We start from the raw sequence: 23971 nt of genomic DNA on the forward strand, positions 1-23971 counted from the left end.
CACCACAATGCCCGGCTATTTTTTGGTTGCAGTTTTGGCCGGGGCGGGGTTTGAACCAGCCACCCTCGGTATATGGGGCCGGCGCCCTACTCACTGAGCCACAGGCGCCGCCCATTCTTGTAACTTTTCATAGAGAAATTCAGTAGCAAGGACTCAAACGAGTACAAAGTATTATTTATGCTTTCCAGGTCCTTAGAGAAATCTGAAAAGTGGAAACTGTCTAATAACTTTAGGCCAGGTGTGGTGGCTCACATTTATAACCCCAGCACTTCAGGGGCCCGGGTGGGAGGACTGCCTGACACCAGGACTTTGAGACTAGCCTGGGCAACACAGTGAGATCCTGTCTCTACAAAAAAATAGAAAAATGAGCTGGGTATGGTGGTGTGCACCTGTAGTCCAGCTACTCAGGAGGCTGAGGCAAGAGGATCACTTGAGCCCTGGAGTTTGAGGTTGCTGTGAGCTGTAATAGCAGGCAACAGAGCAAGCCCTTGTCTCAAAAAAGCAAAATAAAAGTGCACTTTTACTAGAAGATTAAAGAATTAAGGAGAAATATACTTTCAAACGTTTTCCTGTTTTAATCACAGCTAGATTTAACATCACACTTAAGCGATGTCAAGGATGATTAATAAAGGACAAAGTGGGAACAGGAAGTCCCTTTATTGTTTACACTGCTTACCACAGAGGTTAGAATGTGATTCCTTTCCCTGGGAATTCTTGATCTAGAAGAGAAAGGTCACAGGCATCCTCAGGAGTGGTCTCCAGCTGCAGTTGGCGTTTCCTCCCAGTTTTAGAAGGGAACTTTTCAAAGGCAGCACGCGAGTCACTATCAACTCAGACAACCACTTTACTAAGGCAGGTGATGCTAACCTGGTGATCAACTCAGCTCTCATTCACCCTTCTTACAGATGCGTGAGCGCCAACTATGCAGCACTCACTGTGTACGAGGCTCCAGTCTGGGAGATGCAAGGATGAGAAACCAGCTCTGGTCTCATGAAATCTGCCATCTCCTTTGTTCCAAAGAGGGGTGGAGGGAGCAGACTTCTCTGAGGGAAGGGAGGTGAGTATGTGAACCAAATACAGCACCAATACTCTGACCTTCTTTGACATTAAAATACAACAAACAAAAAGCAAAGCATGTTACACCTGAGAAACTGATGTCAGCTTATTTTAGGAGCCAGGGTCCAGCGGAAATGGGAGGACAATTGGGTGTCACAGCCTCTTTTTTGACCACTGGTTACATGAGTATGGTTTACTAGTAGTTTCACTGAATAGGAAAAAGACACTGAACATTTTATATAGGAAAATAAACTCACAAAAGGAAAAGTCAGAATATAGACTGTATTTTTTATAAATTGGTATTTTCTCCAAATCTATCTCATTTAAAACTGAGTCATCAGATGATACAAGATAGTAATAATAACGGATACCTTTCTCCTAACGGAACATTTTAATCTTTTATTTCTTTAAACAAATACTATTTTTCACTATTAGAGACTATTTCTTAGATTTTCACGTATGCTACTATATTTGCTTTTTTTTTTTGCTGTTTTTGGCCCCAGCCGGATTTGAAACCGCCACCTCTGGTATATGGGGCTGGCGCCCTACTCCTTGAGCCATGAGCACTGTCCTATTTGCTTATTTTTGAAACAGTGTCTCACTATGTTGCCCTGGGTAGCGTGCCGTGGCATCACAGCTCAAGCAATCCTCATGTCTCAATTTCCCTAGCAGCTGGGACTACAGGTGTCCAGCATAATGCCCAGCTAATGTTTCTACTTTTAGTAGAGACAGGGTCTTGCTGTTGCTCAGGCTGATCTTGAACTCCTGAGCTCAAGCAATTGGCCTCCAGAGCTAGGATTATAGGTGGGAGGCACTGCTTTAAGATAAAGCAGGTAGGAGATTGAGAGGCATGACATATGCTATAAATTTAAGATGTCTGTTTCAAACCCTAGGCTAGGCTGCACTAGACTACATTATAATTCTAGTAATATTGTCCGTCTGCCAAATTGAATGCCACAGCAGTTACCACTTTACCAAATCACACCAAATATGACACACAGACAGTTTGTTTAAGAAAAGTTTTACTAATGTGTTAGTATTTCAGCAAAGTTATTGCAACGGGTTTAAAAGGCAGACAGACACAACTATTACAGGGTGTAAAATAACAAAAGAAATTTTTACACAAAATATTACACAAACGTATGGGATTTGTTAAGTAACTAACAGACCCAGAAAAGAAATTAAATCTGAAAGAGTAAACCCAGTATTAGCACCTACAAAATCTCAACGCAAAACTTTGAACCGTTTCACTTTCCTAATGTATTTTTTAGCTTTCTCCTGAACACAGTGCTCTCACACCTCACAGAATAAAAGGCATAAGAAGCCCTGATCCTAAGAATAGCCAAAAGAAGAGCTAGAAATACTGACTCAGACTTGACAGTTTTACTTAGAAATAACTTAACTTACTGAATTTGACCCAATCACAAGATTTCTGTGCACTGAGTATTGTATATGAGAAAATTCTATCAGTTATGAGGTTTGCCAGAAGGGATAGTTAAAAATTAGTAATATACAGTATTATTCCTATCAAACTTTTTTCATAAGTTATATTTATAACAAAACTATAATTAAAATATTTATTACACGTGCTTGTGACGCGTTCAGGGACACAGCAGGGACGTTCTTGTGTCAGATGGTCTGGCGTCCACGTCATTGTGCTTACTTATGTTTGTGATGAACGAGCAACACACACCACGTCTTCCCAACATTCAAGGTGATGCAGTGACATAAAATTTTCCAAAGAAAATAACTGGAAGGTATATTAAATACTGCTTTAATTAGGAATGATCGCTATAAGAAGACAAATAACATTATACATTACTTTTTCAATGAGCTTCAGTTTGAGAAACTGAATAGAAGAAATAGATCTGAAGATCTGAATCATGGCAAAACTGGTAGTTCTTTGAAATCTGGGAGCTGCAAAACCACAGATACAGCCAAGCCCTCGACGAAGCATCCTATTAATCTGGGGGAATCAGACTGAACACTGGCTAAGCTATGATGTGATCTAGTCCAAAGCCACCTGAGAAGCTGGCCCAGAGAATGAAGAGAACCAGCGGTACATCCTGTGGCAGACAGGAAATAAACTTTGTATTGGGCAGGGCTGACCAACTGTGTATTTTGTTAAATGGCTTTGAATAAAAAGTGAAATGCTTCATTATGTTTTCTCAGAAACTAGTCAGAAGATTACAGAGTCCTGCACAATTTGGAGACACAGAGTGGACACTGAGCGACGAGAGGTCACTCCAGGTGTGGGATTTAGAAAGTTAGTCCTTGGAGTAAATGGCACCGTGGCTCTGGCAGCAGATACAAAGGAATGATGCTCTGGAGAGGAGGTAGGGACACTCTGCAATCAGCCAGTGGATAGTTGAGGGTCCCAGCTGGAGGCGGGATCTGTAATTAGAGGCAAAAGTAAAGGCTTTAGAAAAGAATGCCAAAAATAACTTCTAAAACCATCTCTCTGACATCAATTGATATGAGCGTATGATATGTGGGCTGTGCTCTACTAACCTACGATTCTATCTAATAAAATCCGTACACTCGTCTACATGAGTAAAGAGCTCAGCACTGAGAAGTTTAAGTCCTTTGCGTCGCCTCTCTGACCCACATTGGGAGAGGGACACAGCAGAGGGCCCCTGCTGACCACAGGTCCAGGCTGCCTGGGTTGCTACATACTGGCTGTTTAACCGTGGACAAGTAATTTAAGTTCTCTGTGCCTCAGTTTCCTCATCTGAAAAATAGCGGTAACAGTACATCCCGCTTAGGGTTGTTGTGATGAATATAATTACACATTAGAAATAGTGGTAAACAGCTGTTTGTTGTGATAATCATATATTCCATTTTTTATGTAAAGATGACAGAAAACAACAACATGTCTAATAATAAAGATGTGAAAATAAAGATAAAACTTAAAAAGAGCAAAATATTTTTGTTTAAGCTCCTTTCAAAAATAAAAGCCCCCCATGGTTTGTGTGTTCTTTTGCTAAATAACTAATTTAATTCCTACCTATTGCTCCTGCAGACACTGTGCAGACTTAAGAAAAATGGTAGAACTGAATGAATTATTCTTCTCTAAGAGCTCAGTCCACACTGGGTCCTGAACCAAAGGAAAACGTAGCTCTGAAAACTACATCGTGTTGAACAAAAATATTTGCATTTGTGAAACTATCCAGAAGTTCTTAATGTAAATCTTCCCCATATCCAAATTTCACAGTTTGGGTATTGATAGATTAACCTCTGGTGTGTAATTGCTCAAAGCCCCACAGCACCTCAGAAAAACAGTGTCACACAATAATAGCTGTGAAGTGAGTCATGGCAACTGGGTGGTGCCAAGTCAACGCAGCTGCAATTGATAAAACAGACTTATTCCAAAGGCATGTAACAAAAGCGCACATAAAGTTCCTGGTTGCTCATTTGAAAAATACCAGTTTGGAAACCATACATGAGAAAGTGTACAAACAAGTACCACTGAGTGTTCCAAAACAAAGCCTTTTAAAGGAATAAAACATATGGCAGAGGATGTCATTGTTTACATCTTTGGCTTTCAAGAATTCAGGTGACATATTGGTGCTAAACAAGGCAGCTTAGGAGTGCGGACAGCTTGTAGGACTGGATAAGGTACAGGCAAAGACAGAAGGTATTCTTTTAAAAAATACTGAAAAAGAGAAAAGGGGGATAAACATCTGGAATCCTCTGAGGAACTTTCTCCTTTTTCCATGTTCCTGCTGCTGTAATTACTAAGAGGAGATACAGTGTAAAAAACAGGGGTTTTATGGTCAGACTTCAGTTCATATCCTAACACTTGTTAACTGCCTGACCTTGAGGACATATTTAATCTGCTTGTACCTTGGTTTGCTCATCTGTAAAACAGGGAAAATACTTTTCAGGGTTCCTGTGAGATTTAGAAGTACATGTGCATGTTACCTAGCGCACAGTAGGTACCCTCAAATGGTACCTATTACTAAATTTTCCCTAGAAAGAAATATGTCTGTGTGAGTCTGCTCCATGTCTATGCTGTTAATTAGAGATAGACACCTGAAAGCGAAGTCGGGGGCCGAGTGCAGCGCTGAGCGTCCCGGAGACTGGCAGAGACAGCACCGTGGCGTCTTCTGTCACTCAGAAGACTGTGTTAATGTACTTACGGTTTTATCATGATTCTGTCCATAGATTCTTGTTAGTATTAATTAGTTTCATACTTATTAAAGGACATTCTTTGGATATATAAGAACATAATATTATTAAACAAAGGAATAAAATTTATGGTTGTACCCAGTAGGTAAGTTTTCATCTATAGGGCTCTCAAGTCACTTAAACATAAGAAATGAAATATTCAGAATCTCCCTACTCCTCTGAAATGTTCCTTTGCTTATTAAAGCCATGTGTCATATAAGTAGGTAAATCTCTGAAATGATTCTTTTTTTTTTGGCCGGGGCTGGGTTTGAACCCACCACCTCCGGCATATGGGACCGGCACCCTACCCGCTAAGCCACAGGCGCCGCCCTGAAATGATTCTTATATGCACAACTCAGCTATTTAAATGCTTAGAATAGTTTCAAAATACTAAAGCAAGGCAAATACCACCCCTCTCTGAAAACAATATGGGGGGGGATCAGTATTAAATTCTCTATCACCAAGTAGAACTTGGGTTAAATATGTATTTTAAATATCAAGCTAATATGGTGATTAGCTTACAGTGAATACACCACTAATTAACTGCATGATTTAATGACGTATTTACCACAGGGAAGACAGTTCACACATCCTCTACATCAGTGGTTCTCAACCTTCCTAATGCCGTGGCCCCTTGATACAATTCCTGTGGGTTGTGACCCACAGGTTGAGAACTGCTGCTCTAAATCTACAAAAACTGCGTATAAACTATGTAATTTCATATTTACCTTTAATTCCATGGTTTATCTTCCACTGCTCATGCCTCTGTCTTCATAAATGGTGATTTCAATCTGAACAGCATGGCTGTTAAGAAAGCCCCCTGCAGAGCACAGCACGTAAAGGGGGGCTGGTGCGACAGCGCCACCTGCACAGACTTCCTGTTCAGACTGCCTCGCTTATTCTTAAATTATTAAAGCTTTTTCCTATTTAAGTTAAACATGATGCTTTCTCCTTGGTGACAATTTTAAGAAATATAATCACTTCTAGTATTCCACATGTAGTTCCTCCCCAACACGGATAATTTATTTTTTGGGGAAAAAAAATGTGGAAAAGATGCTTTATTTATAGAACTAGGGGGTTCTTAACTGAGAATCAATGCAAGTAATCAACTGAGAGATTAAAAAATGCCCTGAAATTATATGAAAACCTTTTCTTAGGAGAGAGTTCCTGACCTCTGTAAGTTCAAGAACCACTGCTGTAGGGTATAATAAAACTGCTGAAATTATTATCAGCAGGAAGGCCCAGGATTATGTGACCTAGGTTTTTTTTTTTTTTTAATTATTTACCTATTGCTCCACCATTATCAAGCTGAATTAGTTTTTTCCAATTTTATTTACCAAATTCCCTCAGTGATTTTCAAAGCTTACTGCCTCCAAAATATATGCACAGGGTGTCAAAGGTAATGAAATTGTACATCTGGCAGCTGTAACTGATTTCAGCCCATCGGACGAACCCAAGGAACTGCACTTCCCTTGGAGGACAAACCTCACCACACGTTAGGAGTTTACATATTTCAAAGGGGCTTAGTGCAGAGTTTCTGCAGCTGAAATGCATTACTCTCAGCACTCTTGTTGTCACAGCAAGATGCCCTCAGAACCACTAAGCAAGAGGCAAGCAGAATGCTGAACAGCCCACGGGGACCTGCGCAATGCAACGGAGGGAGAGACAGGAGCTTCCGGCAGGTGTGTGAGTCACACTGTAACTTCCCAAGGCAAATTTATATAAAAGATGGGACTTAAATTCTCTCCAGCCAATGCCAAATAATAACAAAATTTTCCTTTATAAATATTTAGACCTGATGATCTGGACTAAAAAGATACGACTCGAAGTCCTCTCTCGATAGGGTCTGTCAGGAGGAGGCCTTGGGGAGCGTAGATCTTCTCATTCTGCTCTTGAATGTATTTGGAGACTTTCTTCAGAACCTGACAGAAAGAAACACCACAGCTTTTTACAAATTTTATCAGTTTTCCCTCCTTTAAGCGTCAGCTGGATCCTAAATATGCAGGCAGTGGAATCATTTAAAAAGGCAAGTCCTATGGATCTGAATATGGTGGAACACAGCTCTGCCGGCTCTGCTCACATCTGCTGCAGACAGCACAGCGCTGCTTGACGGGCTCTGCTCGACAAGTCACAAGTGTTTTCACGCGCAGACAAACACTCACAAGCGCTGAGCACCAGCCGCCCTCCCTCCAGCCTGGATGGAGAGATACACAGTGGCCAGTCCCGCCTCTCCTCCCCTAGTCATGAAGAGTTCATATGACATCTTCTGATACCAACGATAGTTCGTGGCCTTCTCTTCTACCAAACTTAAAAGAAATGTCTTCTCTCTTCTGTACATTTTAATCAATTTTATAATAATACAAGGTTGACCTATAACAAAAGACAGTCCAGTCATTTTAACAGCCCACAGTTTACTTCCTTTGTAAAGCATGTGGGCACTGGCAGTCACGGGTTTCCCATGACCACACATGTCCTGCATCATTCCCGTCAATGCGCAGAGTTGCTGTTCCAAGGTTTGCTTGTTTCTTAGACAGGAATCTCAATTTATTAGTATTAAGCTTGTAAAAGTCAAAGCAAATGTAGACGAAAACCAGATAGGATACAAAGGAACTTCTGGAAATTGCCAAATCTCCAGCTTTAATAAGAGCAATTCTGAGATAGATAAGCTAGAAGTAAATAAATCTTAATTGCTATATCCAAAATCAAAGAGTTACATGTTTTATTTCAGGCTCAAAGTCATCATAACCCCTTTCTGGCTCTAACCTTCAAAGAGGCTTTGATCCAGCTCTTTAAATTACTATATATTTCCTTAAATTCACACTGAGAGTCACAAATACGATCACAACATAAAGGGAAAAAAACGATATGAAAATAAAGTTGGAAATTAAACAATGATTTAAGATGGGTGTATAAAAAGCCAAAATACCAAAAATTTGGGTTCTTTGGCATAAACTGATTTAGAATTTAAAACTCTATATGCTTTGTATGAAGAATTTTCTTATTGAAGGAGAATAATATAAATAGTTTATTCAGGTTACATCTTTAGGGCTAATATAATCTCATGTTTTATACTTTTTGAAAAAGTGTGACATTACTTAAAGTGAGCTACCTGCATGGTTCTTTATGTAGTAAATTAAGAATACTATTTCTAAAGAAAAGATTTGTTTTGTTACCTAATTACCTGAAGCAATGCATGTATCACTCACCTATTTTCAGCTCTCAGAGAATTTGAGCTGTGCTCGGTCTTTATGGAAAAAAAAGGAAACCCCAGGCACTGTCCTTATATCAGAGTCTGTCAATCACCCTACAGCAATGAACAGAAGGAAGGACCTTGCAGGTGCCCAACTGCGGACTCTCAGCTTTCTCTCCAATTTCCTGGCTTACCTACCAGAATGGGAAACTGGAGACTTGGCCTCCCTTCACCCCCGTCCAGAACACTAGAGGAGGCTCTCAGAAAAGTACCTGCATGGCTGGTTTCAAAGAACGAATTCCTTCAGAACAGCCTTCCTCCTTTTTCTTTGAGTACATACAGGTTACTAGCAAAGAAAGAGCCTTCCTGTATTTGATTTAAGCTCACCTTTGTTTTGCAAGGTTTTTATTTAGACTTTAGTAACATTCATGTGTAGCTGGGTATCATTTCAGAGAGAAAACAATTAGCTTTCTTTTTGTAAAAGCTCCAAATCCTCTTATGCTATTTTGGTGAAGCCAACACTGTCCTCAGCAGGATGCTGTGACACTCGGGTCTGTCTGGTGATAGAGAAACATTAACACAACTGAGCACACAGTGTGGCCTGGACAGGGCAGAGCGCTCCTCACCCCGAACATCTCATGTGGACATTTTACTCATACTTCATTTTTGGTAAATCAATGTCAAAACAAACAATAATATTTGCCAAATTCATCAGTTATTCTCAAGCCTTCAGCAAAACCTTAATTTGTATAATATAATACTGACAAAGTAAAATACAATCAAACCTCAGGAAAAACTACTGTTCTCACTCAGAAAAGTAAATGGGGATCTGCAAAGAAAACAGTGTGCTCCAGGCTAATGAGGACAAATCCCAGCTCCCCACTGTGTGCTTTCAGAGATGGCAGCACACGGACAGAGGGGTGTTTTCTAGTTGATGGGCGACGCAGAGCGATGCTGAGAGAGAGGCTTCCACAAGCCCATTTGTTCCCTGATTATAATGGGTAGCAACAATAGAGAAAAAAAAACAAAACACTGAAGTCTTTATCTTCATTTTAAATCAATAATAGCACATTATAGAGGAAAATGCATGATTGTTTTAGTGAGTTTTAAAAGGCGTATTTACAATTTCAAAAAATGTAACCAGTGACAAAGTATAAGCACCATTCGCTCACTGTCTCCAGAGTAGGGATATGAGTGTTTAAAACAACAGGGACTAAATGACTGAACCCTGTCCTTTCATGAGCAGAAAATAATAGGACAGAAATTCCTAAGGAACAAACCAGGGAAGGGAGAAGGCAGTTACCCCTATATTTTTATTGTTTCATCAAAAATGCAAATACACAGTTTAAAAGTTTTCTTTGAAAAGTGTGATAAGTTAGGTCTTAATTATGACCATTCCAGTTATTAATTTTCCATGATCTAGTTATCCATATTTACTCCCTTAAAAAAAAAAAAATCACCCATTTATAAAATGTGGCTATGCCTTAAGTCTTGGTTTCTTAATTAACTTTATTTGGCTTTTACTTGCTTTATAGTATTTGCTTTACAAAAAGAAAGAGGAAGTCTCTCTGAACCTATTCTGGTTGGGGGGTCTGCCCATAAAAGTTAAAATTAAAAAAAAACAAACAAACAGACTTTGATTAGACCTATAAGGTATTTATATTATCCAGAAATGCAACTTAAAACATATGCAGATAACTTCACTTAAAACCTATCTCAAGAAAACACTGTTTATTCCATATGTGAGGCAACTCATTAATTCTAAGATCCATTTCCTAGTTGAGAGAATTCAGAGAGATGAACTTATCATAATTATCATATGACTTGGCCAGCACCCAATTACCAATTTCTTTTTACAGCTGATATCTGTACTATCTATTTCAGCAAATATTGCTTAAGGCTTGATAAATAAAAATTAATTAAACTTTTATCCACAAATTTAAAAGGTATAGTGAAGACTCTTAACACTCCACTAAGTACTAATGAGATTCTCTGAGGGATGTATTTCTACCTTAAATTGTTAACATTATACATCTTTAAACAACCATTCTGGATGACAAGTTTCTGTCTACACAAATTCAGCCTTACCTATTCAGCTCCTAACAGCAATGAATCCCTCCTTCCCCTGCACTGTTCCATTCTGGGTCCAAGCTACATCATCTCTGCTTGGATTTCAGTGGAGCCTCCTAACTGCTTATGCCTTTTTCCATACAGCAAGATCTCTTTAAAACAAAAATCTGATCCTATCACTCTCCTGTTTGAAACCTTGAGTAGCTTTCCACTGCACTAAAATTCTAAACTTCCTCATATGACAGGGCTCCTGCTCACCTTGCCACTCTCCAAACCCACCTCTGGTCATTCAGGACCCTCCTCTCTCCTGGCTGAGGATGGCTTTCCCTCCGTTCCCAGGCCCAGCGAGCCCTCGAGGCCTTTGTGCACATTCATCTAGCAGCCTGGGTGCCCTGGCTTTTCACCCTTTGAGCAGTAGCTTAAACGTCAGCACTGTAGAGAACTCTTCTGACCACACGATCTACATCAGTCCTGCCTATTTTCTACCATGGGCCAGTTTGGTCCTTCCAGGCACTTTCCACAACGTGTAACTTTGCTGGCTTTACTTGTCTGCTTGTTATTACCAGTTGTCACCACATTCAGACTCCCCAAGGTCAGCCGCCCTGTCTGCTTCCCAGTTATTGCTTAAGGCTTACCACACTGCTTAGCACACAGTAGGCTTTCAATAAACACAGCACACTGCTTAGCACAGTGTAGGCTTTCGATAAACATTTACTGAATAAGGAATCTGCTGATCCTTCCCTCACCACAAGGAAGACACTAACACAAGCTGAAGGCTCACGCGGATTCTGGTAACTTCTCATTCTGAGAGTCAGACAGTAATGGAAGCCGCTTCTCTGTGTGATGGAGAAGGACAAAGCCACTGTTCTCAAAGATACCCTTTTACACTAGATAGAACTATAACAACAGCAAGAGAGAACACACATCAGGAAGCTAATGAAGAATACAGCAACATTTTCAGCCAACAGATCAAAATATTTTAGCAGCAACTACACCACTCCCCACTATATGGTGTACAAGAAAGACATTTCAATCAGGTGGGCTGTAATATATTCTCATAGCATTTTATTTTCTAAACTTTTTCAGAATTCAGTGACATATTAGAGGTTTCCTGTGATTAACTTAAGTCCTTCATTTAACAAACATTCAGTGAGTGCCTAATAGGCCCAAGGCATGGTGTCAGGCATTGAGAGGGGTAAAAGAATGGTTAAGGCATTGTCCACAAGAAAAATACACACTCAAAGGGCAAGAACGCAAACTGCTTTGTCCCAAAGTGGAGAGTGACAAGTGCCAGATAACAGATGCTAACAAAATAGTGCAGGGGCACAAAGAAGGGGAGAGCCAAGGAGGTCTCTGACTTAGCTGGAATGGTAGGGGAAGGAAAGCTGTGTTTTATTAAGACAGCAGGAGACAGTTTGGAAAAGTTAAAGGAGGGAAGAAATGAGAGTAGTCAGAGTATTTTAACAGGAGAGAGATGGTAAGGGCATAACCTAGGGTCGGGGCAGAGAAGATCACGAAAAGTTAATGAATGGGAAACAGAAGGTGCTTGCATCTCTGGGAACGCATCCGTTTTCCTCTTCACCCCCCACACCTAGGGATGGACAGCATTGGAAAGGCAGGCGTGCTATTAAACAAAATAGGGAGGCGGGAGGTGGGAGGCTTGACTTCTGGACATCTGAAGTTGAAAAGCCAGCAACTCTGGGTTTAACAGGGTGTGGAAAGAGACGCTAGGAACTGAGGTGGGAGGATTCACTGAAGACAGAAAATAAAGCAAAAGGATCCTCAGAAAGCTGGGTCAAAGGAGAACATACAGATTTTCTACATTCTTCTTAAGTTTAGGCCCCTCTGAACACCGATCTGTCAATTACAAGTGAACACACAATTCTGACCTGTTTATGACAGACTCCTATGTGCTCTGGACAATGGAGCAACAACAAAACTGCAATTATTATTAATATAATTGCCCTTAAAATTTTTATGGTTATTGTCACCACATAAACATCTGTTTATGATTTTAAGAGATTTTATGAAAATAAAGCCTTACCTTCTCATAATGCGTTTCCATGCATAAGAAGATGGTGTACGCTGTTAAACAAGCCAGACAGCCTTCAAGATAGGATTGGCCCCCAAGCTTCTCAGCTTCTGCATAAAGGTTATTTAGAGTTCGAACTGTTTCTTCAAACTGCTGCCTATCAATCTGTAGGAAAGGAAAAATTTAAAAACAAGTTTTTGGAAAAGAAGTCAGCGACTTATTAATAATGCTTGCCATCACTAACTTACCTTGATGTTTTGTTAACATTCTTATCTAAAAGTTGTCTGACCATTTTTTAGGTGATTAAATCTGGACCTAAGTTACTGAAACTGCTTGGGGTTTAACTTTATCCCTTCTGTGGACATTGGATATCTTTAAGGCCCAACACACTACTTCATTATTCTTTTTACGTAATTTCAAGTAACTTAATTATACGCTTTTCCTCTTTCTACTCACTCATGTTCACATGTACTGAGCACCTACTTTCCCATACTATGAGACCTTAGAGAGACGTCTAAGGCAGCGCCTCGATGCTGAAGAGCTCCCAGACAGGGAAGCAGAGTAGACCCACAAGCACAAGTGCAGCGAGCTGCCAGGCGCTCCGACAGGGGCGCACAGAGAGCACAGCGGGGCCCAAAAAGAAGGAGAATTTCCCTTCATCTGGGAAGAGGAGCTAAACACTGGGATTTACTAGGAATAAAGGAAAGGAAGGACCTTTTAAGCAAAAGGATCAAAAATGGACAAGTTCTGTATCCTGTTTGCTCAATCTCTGTTTTAAATATTTTGTTACTAAAAGCTCAAGATGAACAAGGTAAAAATCTCCAACTAACACACAGTTCTTTGCACCAAGCCATTCCTATTAACCTCTTTCTACTCAGTGAAACCATTATCTCACATTCACACTAATAATACCACAGGCTGAGCATCCCTAATCTGAAAACCCCAAATCAGAAATGCTCCAAAAATCCAAAACATTTTGAGCGCTGACATGACACAAGTGGAAGATTTAAAACCTGATCTCATGTGATCGGTCACTGCACGACACACAGTTCGTTCAGTGTCCCCCTGGGGAAAAGGCCTCCCAACCCCTTCAGCTGCCACATCTTCCACGCACACCCAGATTCCGCCGTGCAAGCATGCCCACAAAGGGTGACAACATGGTTCAATCTACAGAAATATTTGTTTCATTCATGAAATTATTTTTTTTTAGAAACAGAGTCTTGGCTGGATGTGGTGGCTCATTCGTAATCCCAGCTGTCTGGGAGGGCTGATGCAGAAGAATCCTTTGAGCGCAGGAGTTTGAGACCTCCTGACCAAGAGGGAGACTCTGTCTCTACTACAAATAGAAAAATTAGACAGGTGTTGTGGTGGACACCTGTAGTCTCAGCTACTCGGGAGGCAGAGGCAGGAGGATCACTTAAACTCAGGAGTTTGAGGTTGCTGTGAGCTAGGCTGATACATGGCACTCTAGCCTAGGCAAAAGATTGTATCTAAAAAAAAGAAAAGAAAGAAAGAAAAAAGGAAAGAAAAAAAAAGGAGCAGAGGCTTGTTTTGTCTCCCAACATAGGTTAGAGTTCTGGCCTCAAGTAATCCTTCTGCCTCAGCCTCATAAGTAGCTGGGACTACAGGTTAGCACAACACCCAGGCAATTTTTAAATTATTTGCAGAGACAGGGTCTATGTCACCCAAGCTGGTTTCAAACCCCTGGGTTCAAGCAATCCTCTCACTTTGGCCTCTCAAAGTGCTGGGATTACAGGCATGATCTACCGTGTGTCTCCCCTGCACAAAGTTATTAAAGAGAGCCTATAAAAATTACCTTCAGGTTATGTGTGCATAAGGTACATATGAAACCCAATGAACTGTGTGTTTGGATTTGGTACCCAGTCCCAAGAGATCTCATTATGTACGTAGTACATGCAAATACTCCAAAATCTGAAAAACATTTGAAATCTGAATTCTGGTCTTGTGCATTTTGGGTAAGACTCAATCTGCACGGTCGTCCTTTTTTCACTCTCATCATCTGCTCGTACTTTCCTCTTCCAATATGGCTTTGCTTTCTTCTTTGTGTATTTCAAACCTCACTGCTTCATCCTAGGACTTACGAGGCCCGTTGGGAAAGTCTTTCATCCAGTGCTGCCACTCTTAGCTGCCCGCACACCAGGCCTTCTCTCACTCAGGCTTCCCTTACTTCTAAACTACTTACTGAGGAATTTTCTCTTTCCTGAAGCCTTTCTTAATATAGAAGCAGACTCAGAAAAAAAATCAGAGAAACTCAATTTAGGACAAAACATTCCAAGAACATAACTTTAAGCTGCTAAAATCCTTTTGGTCAGAAGCAGCTGTAATCACTGTTTTGTCCTTTGTGTGGAAAACTGCAAGGAGTCAGCAAGCCAGTGGCATGAAAAAGTACAATGTAACTTTTTTTTTCTGTTTGTTTTTTTTTTGTAGAGACAGAGTCTCACTTTATGGCCCTCGGTAGAGTGCCGTGGCCTCACACAGCTCACAGCAAACTCCAACTCCTGGGCTTAAGCGATTCTCTTGCCTCAGCCTCCCGTAGCTGGGACTACAGGCGCCCGCCACAACGCCCGGCTATTTTTTTTTTTTTGGTTGCAGTTCAGCTGGGACCAGGCTTGAACCCGCCACCCTCGGTATATGGGGCTGGCGCCTTACCAACTGAGCCACAGGCGCCGCCCCCAATGTAACTTTTAAAGTGATGGCATCTCCATTCCTTTTTCAAAAGGGGCTACTTTAAATTTCCCAGACTATTAAGAGTCTGGGCCAAGCAGCAGGTGGGTGGAGGCGGTGCTAAGAGCAGGGTGGTGTCCCTTAACCCACCTGGCCTTGAAGATGTAGTCCCAAGACTGGTCACCTGGGAACCCAAGTCAGTTCTCACTCCCAGAAAACAGACAGGAGAAGAGCTCAGTGAGTGGATTTTCATTAATGGTAAACTGTTACAGTCACCTAATTATGCCCGTGTTAATGCCTTCAGTTTGTCACTGATAAATCTACAAAAAAATTGACATAATTGATTTGTTTATAGTGTTATGATTTGATACGTTCTTTGAATTATTTATATTTCTTTATATTCAAAACCATGAGATACAACCAGAAACATCTTATTTCTGCCTTTGTTTTTTTTTGTAGAGACAGAGTCTCACTTTATCGCCCTCAGAAGAGTGCCGTGGCGTCATACAGCTCACAGCAACCTCCAGCTCTTGGGCTTCCACGATTCTCCTGCCTCAGCCTCCCAAGTAGCTGGGACTACAGGTGCCTGCCACAACCACCTGTTGCAGTTAGGCCGGGGTTGGGTTTGAACCTCCAACCTCAGTATATGGGGCCGGTGCCCTACTCATTGAGCCACAGGCACCACCCCATCTTATTTCTTTCAGATAGAAATTACTATTCACACTAGAAACACTAATACTTAAGAGTTATACCAAGACTGTCATGTTTAGGATAGTGACAAATCATTGGGCAGTTAAAAAAAAAAAAAAAAAATCCGGGCAGCACCTGTGGCTCTAAGGAGGGCACGGGCCCCATATACTGGAGGCGGGGGTGGGGTGGGGGGGTGTTTTCAAACCTGGCCCCGGACAAAAACTGCAAAAATTGCAAAAAAAAAAAAAAAATCCAAGGATTTGTTTAAAAAAAAAAAAGTTAGTAAAAAAGAAAATATGATTAAAGGAGTTTTTTAAAGTGTATGTGAATTTTTTGAGAGATTATTTTAAAAAAAGGGAAATAGAAGGTAAGAAGCATGAGAAAAACGATAAATCACCTGCAAGGGCTCAACAGAACAAATCAGGCATTTTTATCTAACCACCTTCAGGCACGTGAACAGCTGCCAGTGCTCTCCCTCAGGTGCCCGGACACTGATGCAAAAGCTGTATCAAAATTTAGAGATACACGATTTGTATTTGTATTTAGAACCACATACAAATCTGGACTCATAAACATTCAAAATCCGAATGGAAAAAGGAACCAGGTTCATTTCCCCAGAACTTCTGTTCCTTTTTGAACTACACAGTAGAAAGCATGGAGCTAAAGCTTAAAGTGATCACAGATCAAGGGGGCCAAGTCCAAGGTAACTGCTACTGATCAGACAGAGAGGCAGTTTTAAAGGTAGGTAGGGCAACAAATGCCTCAATTACAATTCATTCATTTCTCTTCTACCCAGACCAAGGGTGACTATACCTGTATTTTGGCTTAAATGACAATAAAGCCCCTTAAAGAATGCTCTGACAATAAAGCACTTTAAGCATCAAAGTGTAACATTCTAAAAGGCAATAGAGAAAGTAAACTTGTTAACAGAACCTGTCCTCACTCCCAAATTAAAGGGCACAATTGTGTATTTTTAAAAATGCTTTAAAGTAATTCATAACATTTGTACATTAGTTTCTTCCTCTATTAAGTTGCCAAGTGTGATGTTCTCACAAAGGAAAATCAACCCCAGTGGCAGAGTAATCAGTAAAATTTCTAGAGTAAGTAGTAGAGAAACAAAGAAAGAAACCTTTCAATTTTCCATCAAAGCAAGGAAATTTTAAACCCGTAATTTAAATTTAATCCTCACACAGAAAAAAAAAAAAATCAAAGCTTTCCCAAGTAGTTTACAGTATATGCTAGTGTTTTATTTAACCAAAACATTTAAGAAGAAAAAGAAATTCAAAGGCACAAGTGAACAGCACTACGAAAGATTCCATGTACTGCTCAGGACCACAAGCAATTCTGGGCTAAATGAAGTCAAAGAAGTAACAGGACTCCAGAATTTGGAAACACCAACTTCCTGTGACCATCAGTGGCGTATTGTGACTACATTGTGCTTCTGTATTTAGACTATAAAATTAAAGGCTCTACCACACACAGTGAAAGCCTACTGCCGGATTCTGCATACATGCATTTAGCTCAAACATATGAGGTGGAAGCCTGGCTTTAAAACCTATAAACAAAGGAATCTTGTAACATCTAAGTAAGTGTGGTGAAAAAGAATAGTTTACATTCTGATTTTAAGTACATAAATTGTATGAGTTATGGTTTCCATAAAGACTTAAAAATAAAACACTTGATAGATTATTTCACCTAAGTCTTAACATGTAAAACATGTTAACTGTGATGTTAAATTATTTTAAAAACATTCCGTGGCTTCAGCCCATTAGCAATTTGCTCAATTTCTATCTCTTTAAACTACTGTGTAAATGTCCATCTACTGTCACACAGAGTTAACTGTAAAATTGCTGACAATACACTGCAGCATGTAAACGGCATTTCAAATACAAGCTAGTTTACACATCAGCTTTTTAAGGCATGTCCGATCTTTAATTTGCAGAAACATATTTGGGCCACTAACCTGTCCACAGTTAAAAACCAAGCTAGGGCTCGCACCTGTAGCTCAGCAGCTAGGGCATCAGCCACATACACCAGAGCTGGTGGGTTTGAACCCAGCCCAGCCTGCCAAACAACAATGACAACTACAACCAAAAAAAATAGCCAGGTGTTGCGGCGGGCACCTATAATCCCAGCTACTTGGAAGGCTGAGGGAAGAGAATCGCTTAAGTCCAAGAGTTTGAGGTTGCTGTGAGCTGTGATGCCAGTGCACTCTATCCAGGGTGACACAGTGAGACTCTGTGTCAAAATAAATAAATAAATACATAAAAACCAAGCTGAAGGAAATGATATTGATCATTGTTGATCTCCCCACCTTTGCAATCAGGTGAGCCACCTGCCTTAATACAAACAGACTGACTAAATGCTACACATTTCTCTAGTGCCAGACTCATCTACAGCTACTTATTACATGACATATTTCTTAGGCCTCACACCCAGGGAATGCCTACTCACCTCTCAGGCCCTCACCCTCTCTGTGGAAGAGGAAAGAGCCACAAAACCTGTTCCAGCTAACCAGTAGTTGACCTCTGTACAGGAAACAGAATCTAAGTAACTAGGCTCAAGACCAAAACAGTCTTTCGTTTGGTGTACACATGGGGTACATAAAACCACAGAAATACACTCCACTGCACCTGTACAATAAAATACCATATATGTGGAAACACACAAACACACGCACACATATATATTTTTTGCTAAGTTTGAAGGGGAAACAAATCCTATTTTTCCATTCCCGCAGGCAAGGGTCCCCAAAGGACCTACATCCTGATACCATTTCTGACATGCAAGACAAGAGGTTCTCTGTTAGGGTTTAGGGCCCTGTTCTGGGATATTTTCCTCTCCAGGTCCATCTAATGCTCCACATTTTTTAGGTTCCAAGAAAGTCTGTTTTTCACTGCCTGGCACAGCACTTAATAAACTCTTTCCATCAAACACAGTCCCAAGACTGATCACCTGGGAACCCAAGGTCCAGCCCAGGGTGTGGTGAGCTTCCAGACCTGTATGTTGCCCAGTGTCGGGAATCGGTACCCAGCAGTCATCTTCCCCTGCAGCCTCCGTTTCCCCACACTGGGTTAGCGGAAACAGCCAAACAGTGCGACTGACAATGACCACACACGCCAGTCGCAAGACGATGATAATTTCTCTTGCTTGGAGAAGCAGAATATGGTTACAACCTGCTGAGTGAGGTGGCCTGGAACCGCAGGAATGAGCTCCTCATCACTGCTGTCAATAAGCCAGTGTGGGGAAACGGAGGCAGCAGGGAAGATGACTCCTGGGTGCAGGTCCGGAAGCTCATCACACCCTGCGCTGGACCTTACTCTTCCTCTTGTAAACGCCGGGTCTGGTTCGGCGGCCCTCCTCCCGCCCTGGGGAGTCTCCCCTCGCTCCCCAGCAGGTGCGGGAGCCACGCTGCGTACCCGGTTCTCCAGCTCCGCGGGGAACTTGGTCTGGAACTGGCAGCGTGTGCCACTGCTGTAGTCCCGCTGAATGAACACCTTCCCGCACACCGGCGCCTGCTGCGGCCTCATGGCGAGGACAGAACCGGCCGCGCTGCGGGGTCAGGGGAACACCAACCATGGTCAGATCCCGGCCTGGACCCAGGACTCCGGCCCGCCAGCCCCTCGAACCTACCCGCCGTCCACAGCGGCCCAAAGAGCCCCCTCCCGCCCTCTCCCCTTCACCCATGCTGTCACGGCGGGCCTCCAGCCACCGCCCTTGCCCAGGCCCCAAGCCCCTCACAGCCCGGTTCGGCCCGGAAAACACAAACCCGCCTCCTCTGCCCTCCAGCTGCTGTCGCACCGCCTTCGCCGTCACTTACGTCCTGCCGCAAAGAGCCCTTCTCCCTCCCCTCCACCCTCCTTCTACCTCCGGTCTAGAACCCGCCCTCCCCGCCGGCCGTAAAGCGCCCCGCTGAGGCTGCGCGCCGCTGAGTGGCGAGGAGCGCCGTGGGTGGGGCCCGAGAAGGCCCCGCCCCCGACCTGGCCCTCGCCCCCCGCCCGGAGCGAGGCGTCTACCGGAAGAAGGAGGCGCTCGGACCCGGGCGCGGGCCGCCGGGCACCGCAGTCTGAGACTCGGAATTTGCCCTGGTGTCATTTCCTATTGACTGTGGCGGAGTAGTTAACAGTCACTGTGTATCAGGGGTTATTTTCATTCCTGATTGGACGTCACCGCTTGCGTGTGAGTTACCCCACCCAACGCGAACACAAGCACAAGACCAAAACAACCAAAAAACAAAAACAAAACAAAACAAAACCCCACACACAATGACAAAAACAACCCCAGCTCCACCCCTCAAACGTCTTTAGAAATAGAAAGCAGGCTATTTCTGCTTTCTGTTGGGGATCCATGTGGCTCCTCGATAAACTCCAGGGCTCAGGAAGGGAGTCCGGGTCCAGCACCCCTCCTCCCACTCTCCATCTTTCCTGTCACCCCGCAACCCTGACTTTCATCTGTGAGATCATCACACCCTGGGCTGGACCTTCCTCTTCGCCTTGCTCTTCCAAACACCGGGTCTGGCCCAGCCCTCCTCCGGTCCTGGGGAGTCTCCCCTCGCTCCCCAGCAGGTGCAGGAGCCAGCAGGTGCAGGAGCCACGCCGCCTACAGGTTCTCCAGCTCCACGGGGAACTTGGTCTGGAACTGGAGTGTGGCTTGCTTGGGAGACTGGAATGTCTTCTATCATCCATCAGATCTAACCCTGGTAAACCAACTGGCTTTACCCAACTGTTCCTCATTCTCTCCGTTTTTCTTACACAGCCCCCTCATTCTTAGTCCGCCTTCTGTTTCATGACCTCTTGGTAATCCTCCCCCACCCCAAGTTCCTACAAACACATCTTCACCCATCAGTCCCTGTCATAGAGTAACACATCGTCATGTTTTCTTGGCCTAACCAAACACGGTTATTTGCATACCTGCTTCAATCCCTCCTTAGATCTTCATTCCTTCATTCATTCATTCACTCAACAGATGTTCATGCACACCTCTGCCGCACCAGGTGCTGTGCCAAGCCTTGGGATACAGTTATAGATGAGACGTACCCTTGAGCCTCTCACTGCATAATGGAACATCAGACATGGCATTCTTTAAAAGGAGGGGATAAGTAACATAGTGGCAGAGATATCTTCCCTAATTATACTCTTCACCCTTTCAAGAGTTTTCCTTCCTATCAGTGCCCCTCCTGTTCTGAATACCATTTGTACTGCATTATCAGAAGCTCACTGCCATGGCCTCTTGGCATTACTTTTTTTTTTTTTTTTTTTTTTTTTTCAGTTTTTGGCTGGGGCTGGGTTTGAACCCACCACCTCCAGCATATGGGGCCAGCACCCTACTCCTTTGAGCCACAGGCACCGCCTGGGATTACTTTCTTTTAAAATGAACATGTTTGTTAAGTGTAGGGATGGACATAGTTATAGAAACAGTAGGATTTCAGAGTGACAGTGATGACGGTGGGCGCCTCCTATTCTGCCCAGAAATTCTGTTTTCAACCTCTGCTAGAGCACTCATTTTAGAGACTTACGGTAGCCTACAGATTTAGAATATGGATCTGTTTTCTTAGGAATGTAACCACTTACTGGCTGGGAGGCCACCTCCCTGTAACTTCTGTATCTCTTTCCCAGAATTCTACAAAGGCCCTGTTCTAGACCATCAGTGTTGCTGTAAAGGGATGTCAGAGGCTGGGAGTTCATGAAGAGAAAAGGCTTATTTGGTTCTCAGTTCTGTAGCTGTACGAGGAGCATGGCAGCTTCTGCTTCTGGTGAGGGCCTCAGGCTGCTTCCACTCATGTCAGAGGGGCAGCTGTCATGTGCAGAGATCAGGTAGTAAGAGAGGAAGGAGATGCCAGGTTCCTTTCAACAACCTGTTCTCCTGGGAGCAAATAGAGCCAGAACTCACTTGTGACTGGGAGGATGGCTGCAAACCATCTGTGCATCCCTCCACCCAAACACCTCCCACCAAGCCCCACCTCCAACACCTGGCATCAGACTTCAATGTGAGATTTGGAAGGGCCAGATGTCCAAACTATAGCAGGCCCAGAATGCAGAGAACAGTAGCTGGGTGCTAGGGACCTCCCATTTTGGACCTGGGTGCTTTGCCGCCTACATGTACATATTAAGGAGACCGTAAAACCCATCTCATCAGCATCGCTCATCACCTAGCTCTCTCTACCAGCCCTGTGAACCCTCTTTCTTTGGAGGTTATTGGAGTGTTGTATGATGGCATTTCAAACCAAGTAAGAAGAGATTCTGAGAGCATCCAGTTCATCCTCCTGAAGTCTGAGGGAATCATCTCTGCAGCCATCCCCTCCTGAGCTCTCATGAGGAGGCTGCATTGGAAGAGAGTTTGGATTTCCCTGACAGTGCAGCAGTTCCCCAGGGTCAGCAGGTAGAAGGAAGCTGGTCTGGGTCTTCTCAAAAGGGATTCCATGAAAGAGGCACTTTTGGAGAGGCAAAGGCAGTGCAGCCAAGAGTGGGTGCCAGGGAAAGAAGCAAGCCCCCAGATTAGCTGGGATTACAGTCCAAACTGCCTCACCTAGCTATTGTTTTTATTTTTATCACTGTCAGCTCATTAGAGGCATAGTCAAATGTTTTGCTAGACTCAACATCATAGGAGCTACTAGTGTAGAGAATGAGACAGAGAAGTTTATATACTTCATGTTATACCATCTCCACTGTATCTGTTAATCTAGTAACCCTGGCCAAAAAATGATAATAACACGATTCAGACATGATCTGTCATCCATGAATCTAATCCCAAACTATCATCTTATTCTTCTATATGTTTTCAAAAATCCTTTAATATTTTGAGGGATCTGAAGTCAACCTAGTAATTTGTAATATAGAAAATTAATTCTTTCCTCCTTTTTGGAATGTGAGTTGTTTGTCCGTGTCTAGTTTCCTGGACCCTGCTTGTTATATTTCTCTATCCATAACAGATTATCAATAATTGCTTTGAAAATGAATTCATGCTACAAATATTTGACAGCTGGGGTGAAAGGATGAACAGAGCATGGAAGTTCTACACCCTATTGAAGCTCACATCCTCGAGGGGAGATTGGAGGGTGGGAGGAGAGAATTAAAATTTTTTTTTTAAATTTTAGATTAATGTGAGGGTATAAATCATTAGGTCATATACTTTATACATGAAAGGTTGAAGACAGAGTGGTAGCTGTGTCCTACACCCAGCGAGTGTGCTGTATATCCATGCGATGTACCCACTGGGTGGGAAGCTGCTGGATTACTTTTTCTCCTTCCTCCACTTCTTGAGATATTTTTTTGTGTGGGTCTGTGATTGCTAATCAAGGAGAGAGATTATAACAGGTGGATAAACTTTGCAGGCGGGAAGGATTTTTAACAGACAGAGAGGTAATTGAGCAATCTAGCCCCGGGTAATGGCGAAGTACCTGGAGCAAGTTGAGTCTGGGGTCTACTCAGGTGAGGATGTGGTGGGGACAGGGGCTGGGGTGAGAGATCTTTCACAGAGCAAGGATGTGGTGATAAAAATCTACATCCTTTAACAAATGCCTCCATTTTCTTTCCCCTCAAGGTAAATGAACCAGCTTCCTTTCTGTCTTTTTTGATAAGATCTCTATTCCCAAGCTTCAGCCTTCTGGTGTTTAGAATCCGAGACTCCAGCAGAGCATTCATTAATGGTGAATATTGGGCAGCGCCTGCGGCTCAGTTGGTAAGGCGCTGGCCCCATATACCGAGGGTGGCGGGTTCAAACCCGGCCCCGGCTGAACTGCAACCAAAAAATAGCTGGGCGTTGTGGCGGGTGCCTGTAGTCCCAGCTACTTGGGAGGCTGAGGCAAGAGAATCACTTAAGCCCAGGAGTTGGAGGTTGCTGTGAGCTGTGTGATGCCATGGCACTCTACCGAGGGCCATAAAGTGAGACTCTGTCTCTACAAAAAAAACAAAAAAATGGTGAATATTATCAGGGAATTCCTTAAGTCCCTTCCTTTTAAACTCTGTATTTTTTCTATCAGAACAAAGCTAGCTTTTCAATACGGTGTCCTATTCACGTTCAACTTTTGACCCATCATGGATCATTTTCAGCCCTGTTTACAAACAGCTTCCCACACACAA

The 23971-nt window shown here is 42.7% G+C and overlaps 1 protein-coding gene and 1 long non-coding RNA gene across 4 annotated transcripts in view; one reads left to right on the top strand and one right to left on the bottom strand.

Annotated features, from left to right (window-relative positions):
• LOC128576321 (uncharacterized) overlaps positions 1–16059 on the top strand; it is a 39524-nt gene extending 23465 nt beyond the window's left edge. Inside the window, exons 2-3 of the long non-coding RNA XR_008377343.1 lie at positions 906–1057; positions 15663–16059. This is a non-coding gene — a long non-coding RNA (uncharacterized LOC128576321). The remainder of the gene's footprint in view (positions 1–905; positions 1058–15662) is intronic.
• On the bottom strand, positions 2062–19741 carry GOLGA7 (golgin A7). 3 transcript variants are annotated; one of them, XM_053578383.1, is made up of 6 exons: positions 19663–19741; positions 19313–19445; positions 12531–12683; positions 7047–7148; positions 5955–6017; positions 2062–3450 (listed from the first exon to the last, which is right to left on the bottom strand). In XM_053578383.1, exons 2-5 carry the CDS (start codon positions 19421–19423, stop codon positions 5970–5972), a joined length of 414 nt encoding a protein of 137 aa, XP_053434358.1. In that variant the 5' UTR covers positions 19424–19445; positions 19663–19741; the 3' UTR covers positions 2062–3450; positions 5955–5969. The 3 variants fall into 3 exon arrangements, with proteins under 3 accessions (XP_053434358.1, XP_053434359.1, XP_053434360.1); XM_053578384.1 differs by having other exon boundaries at positions 19577–19670; XM_053578385.1 differs by lacking the exon at positions 19663–19741 and having other exon boundaries at positions 5955–6022; positions 19313–19555.
• Positions 19742–23971: the final 4230 nt, after the last annotated feature.

Source organism: Nycticebus coucang, chromosome 24, assembly GCF_027406575.1.
Source record: "Nycticebus coucang isolate mNycCou1 chromosome 24, mNycCou1.pri, whole genome shotgun sequence".
NCBI lineage: Eukaryota > Metazoa > Chordata > Mammalia > Primates > Lorisidae > Nycticebus > Nycticebus coucang.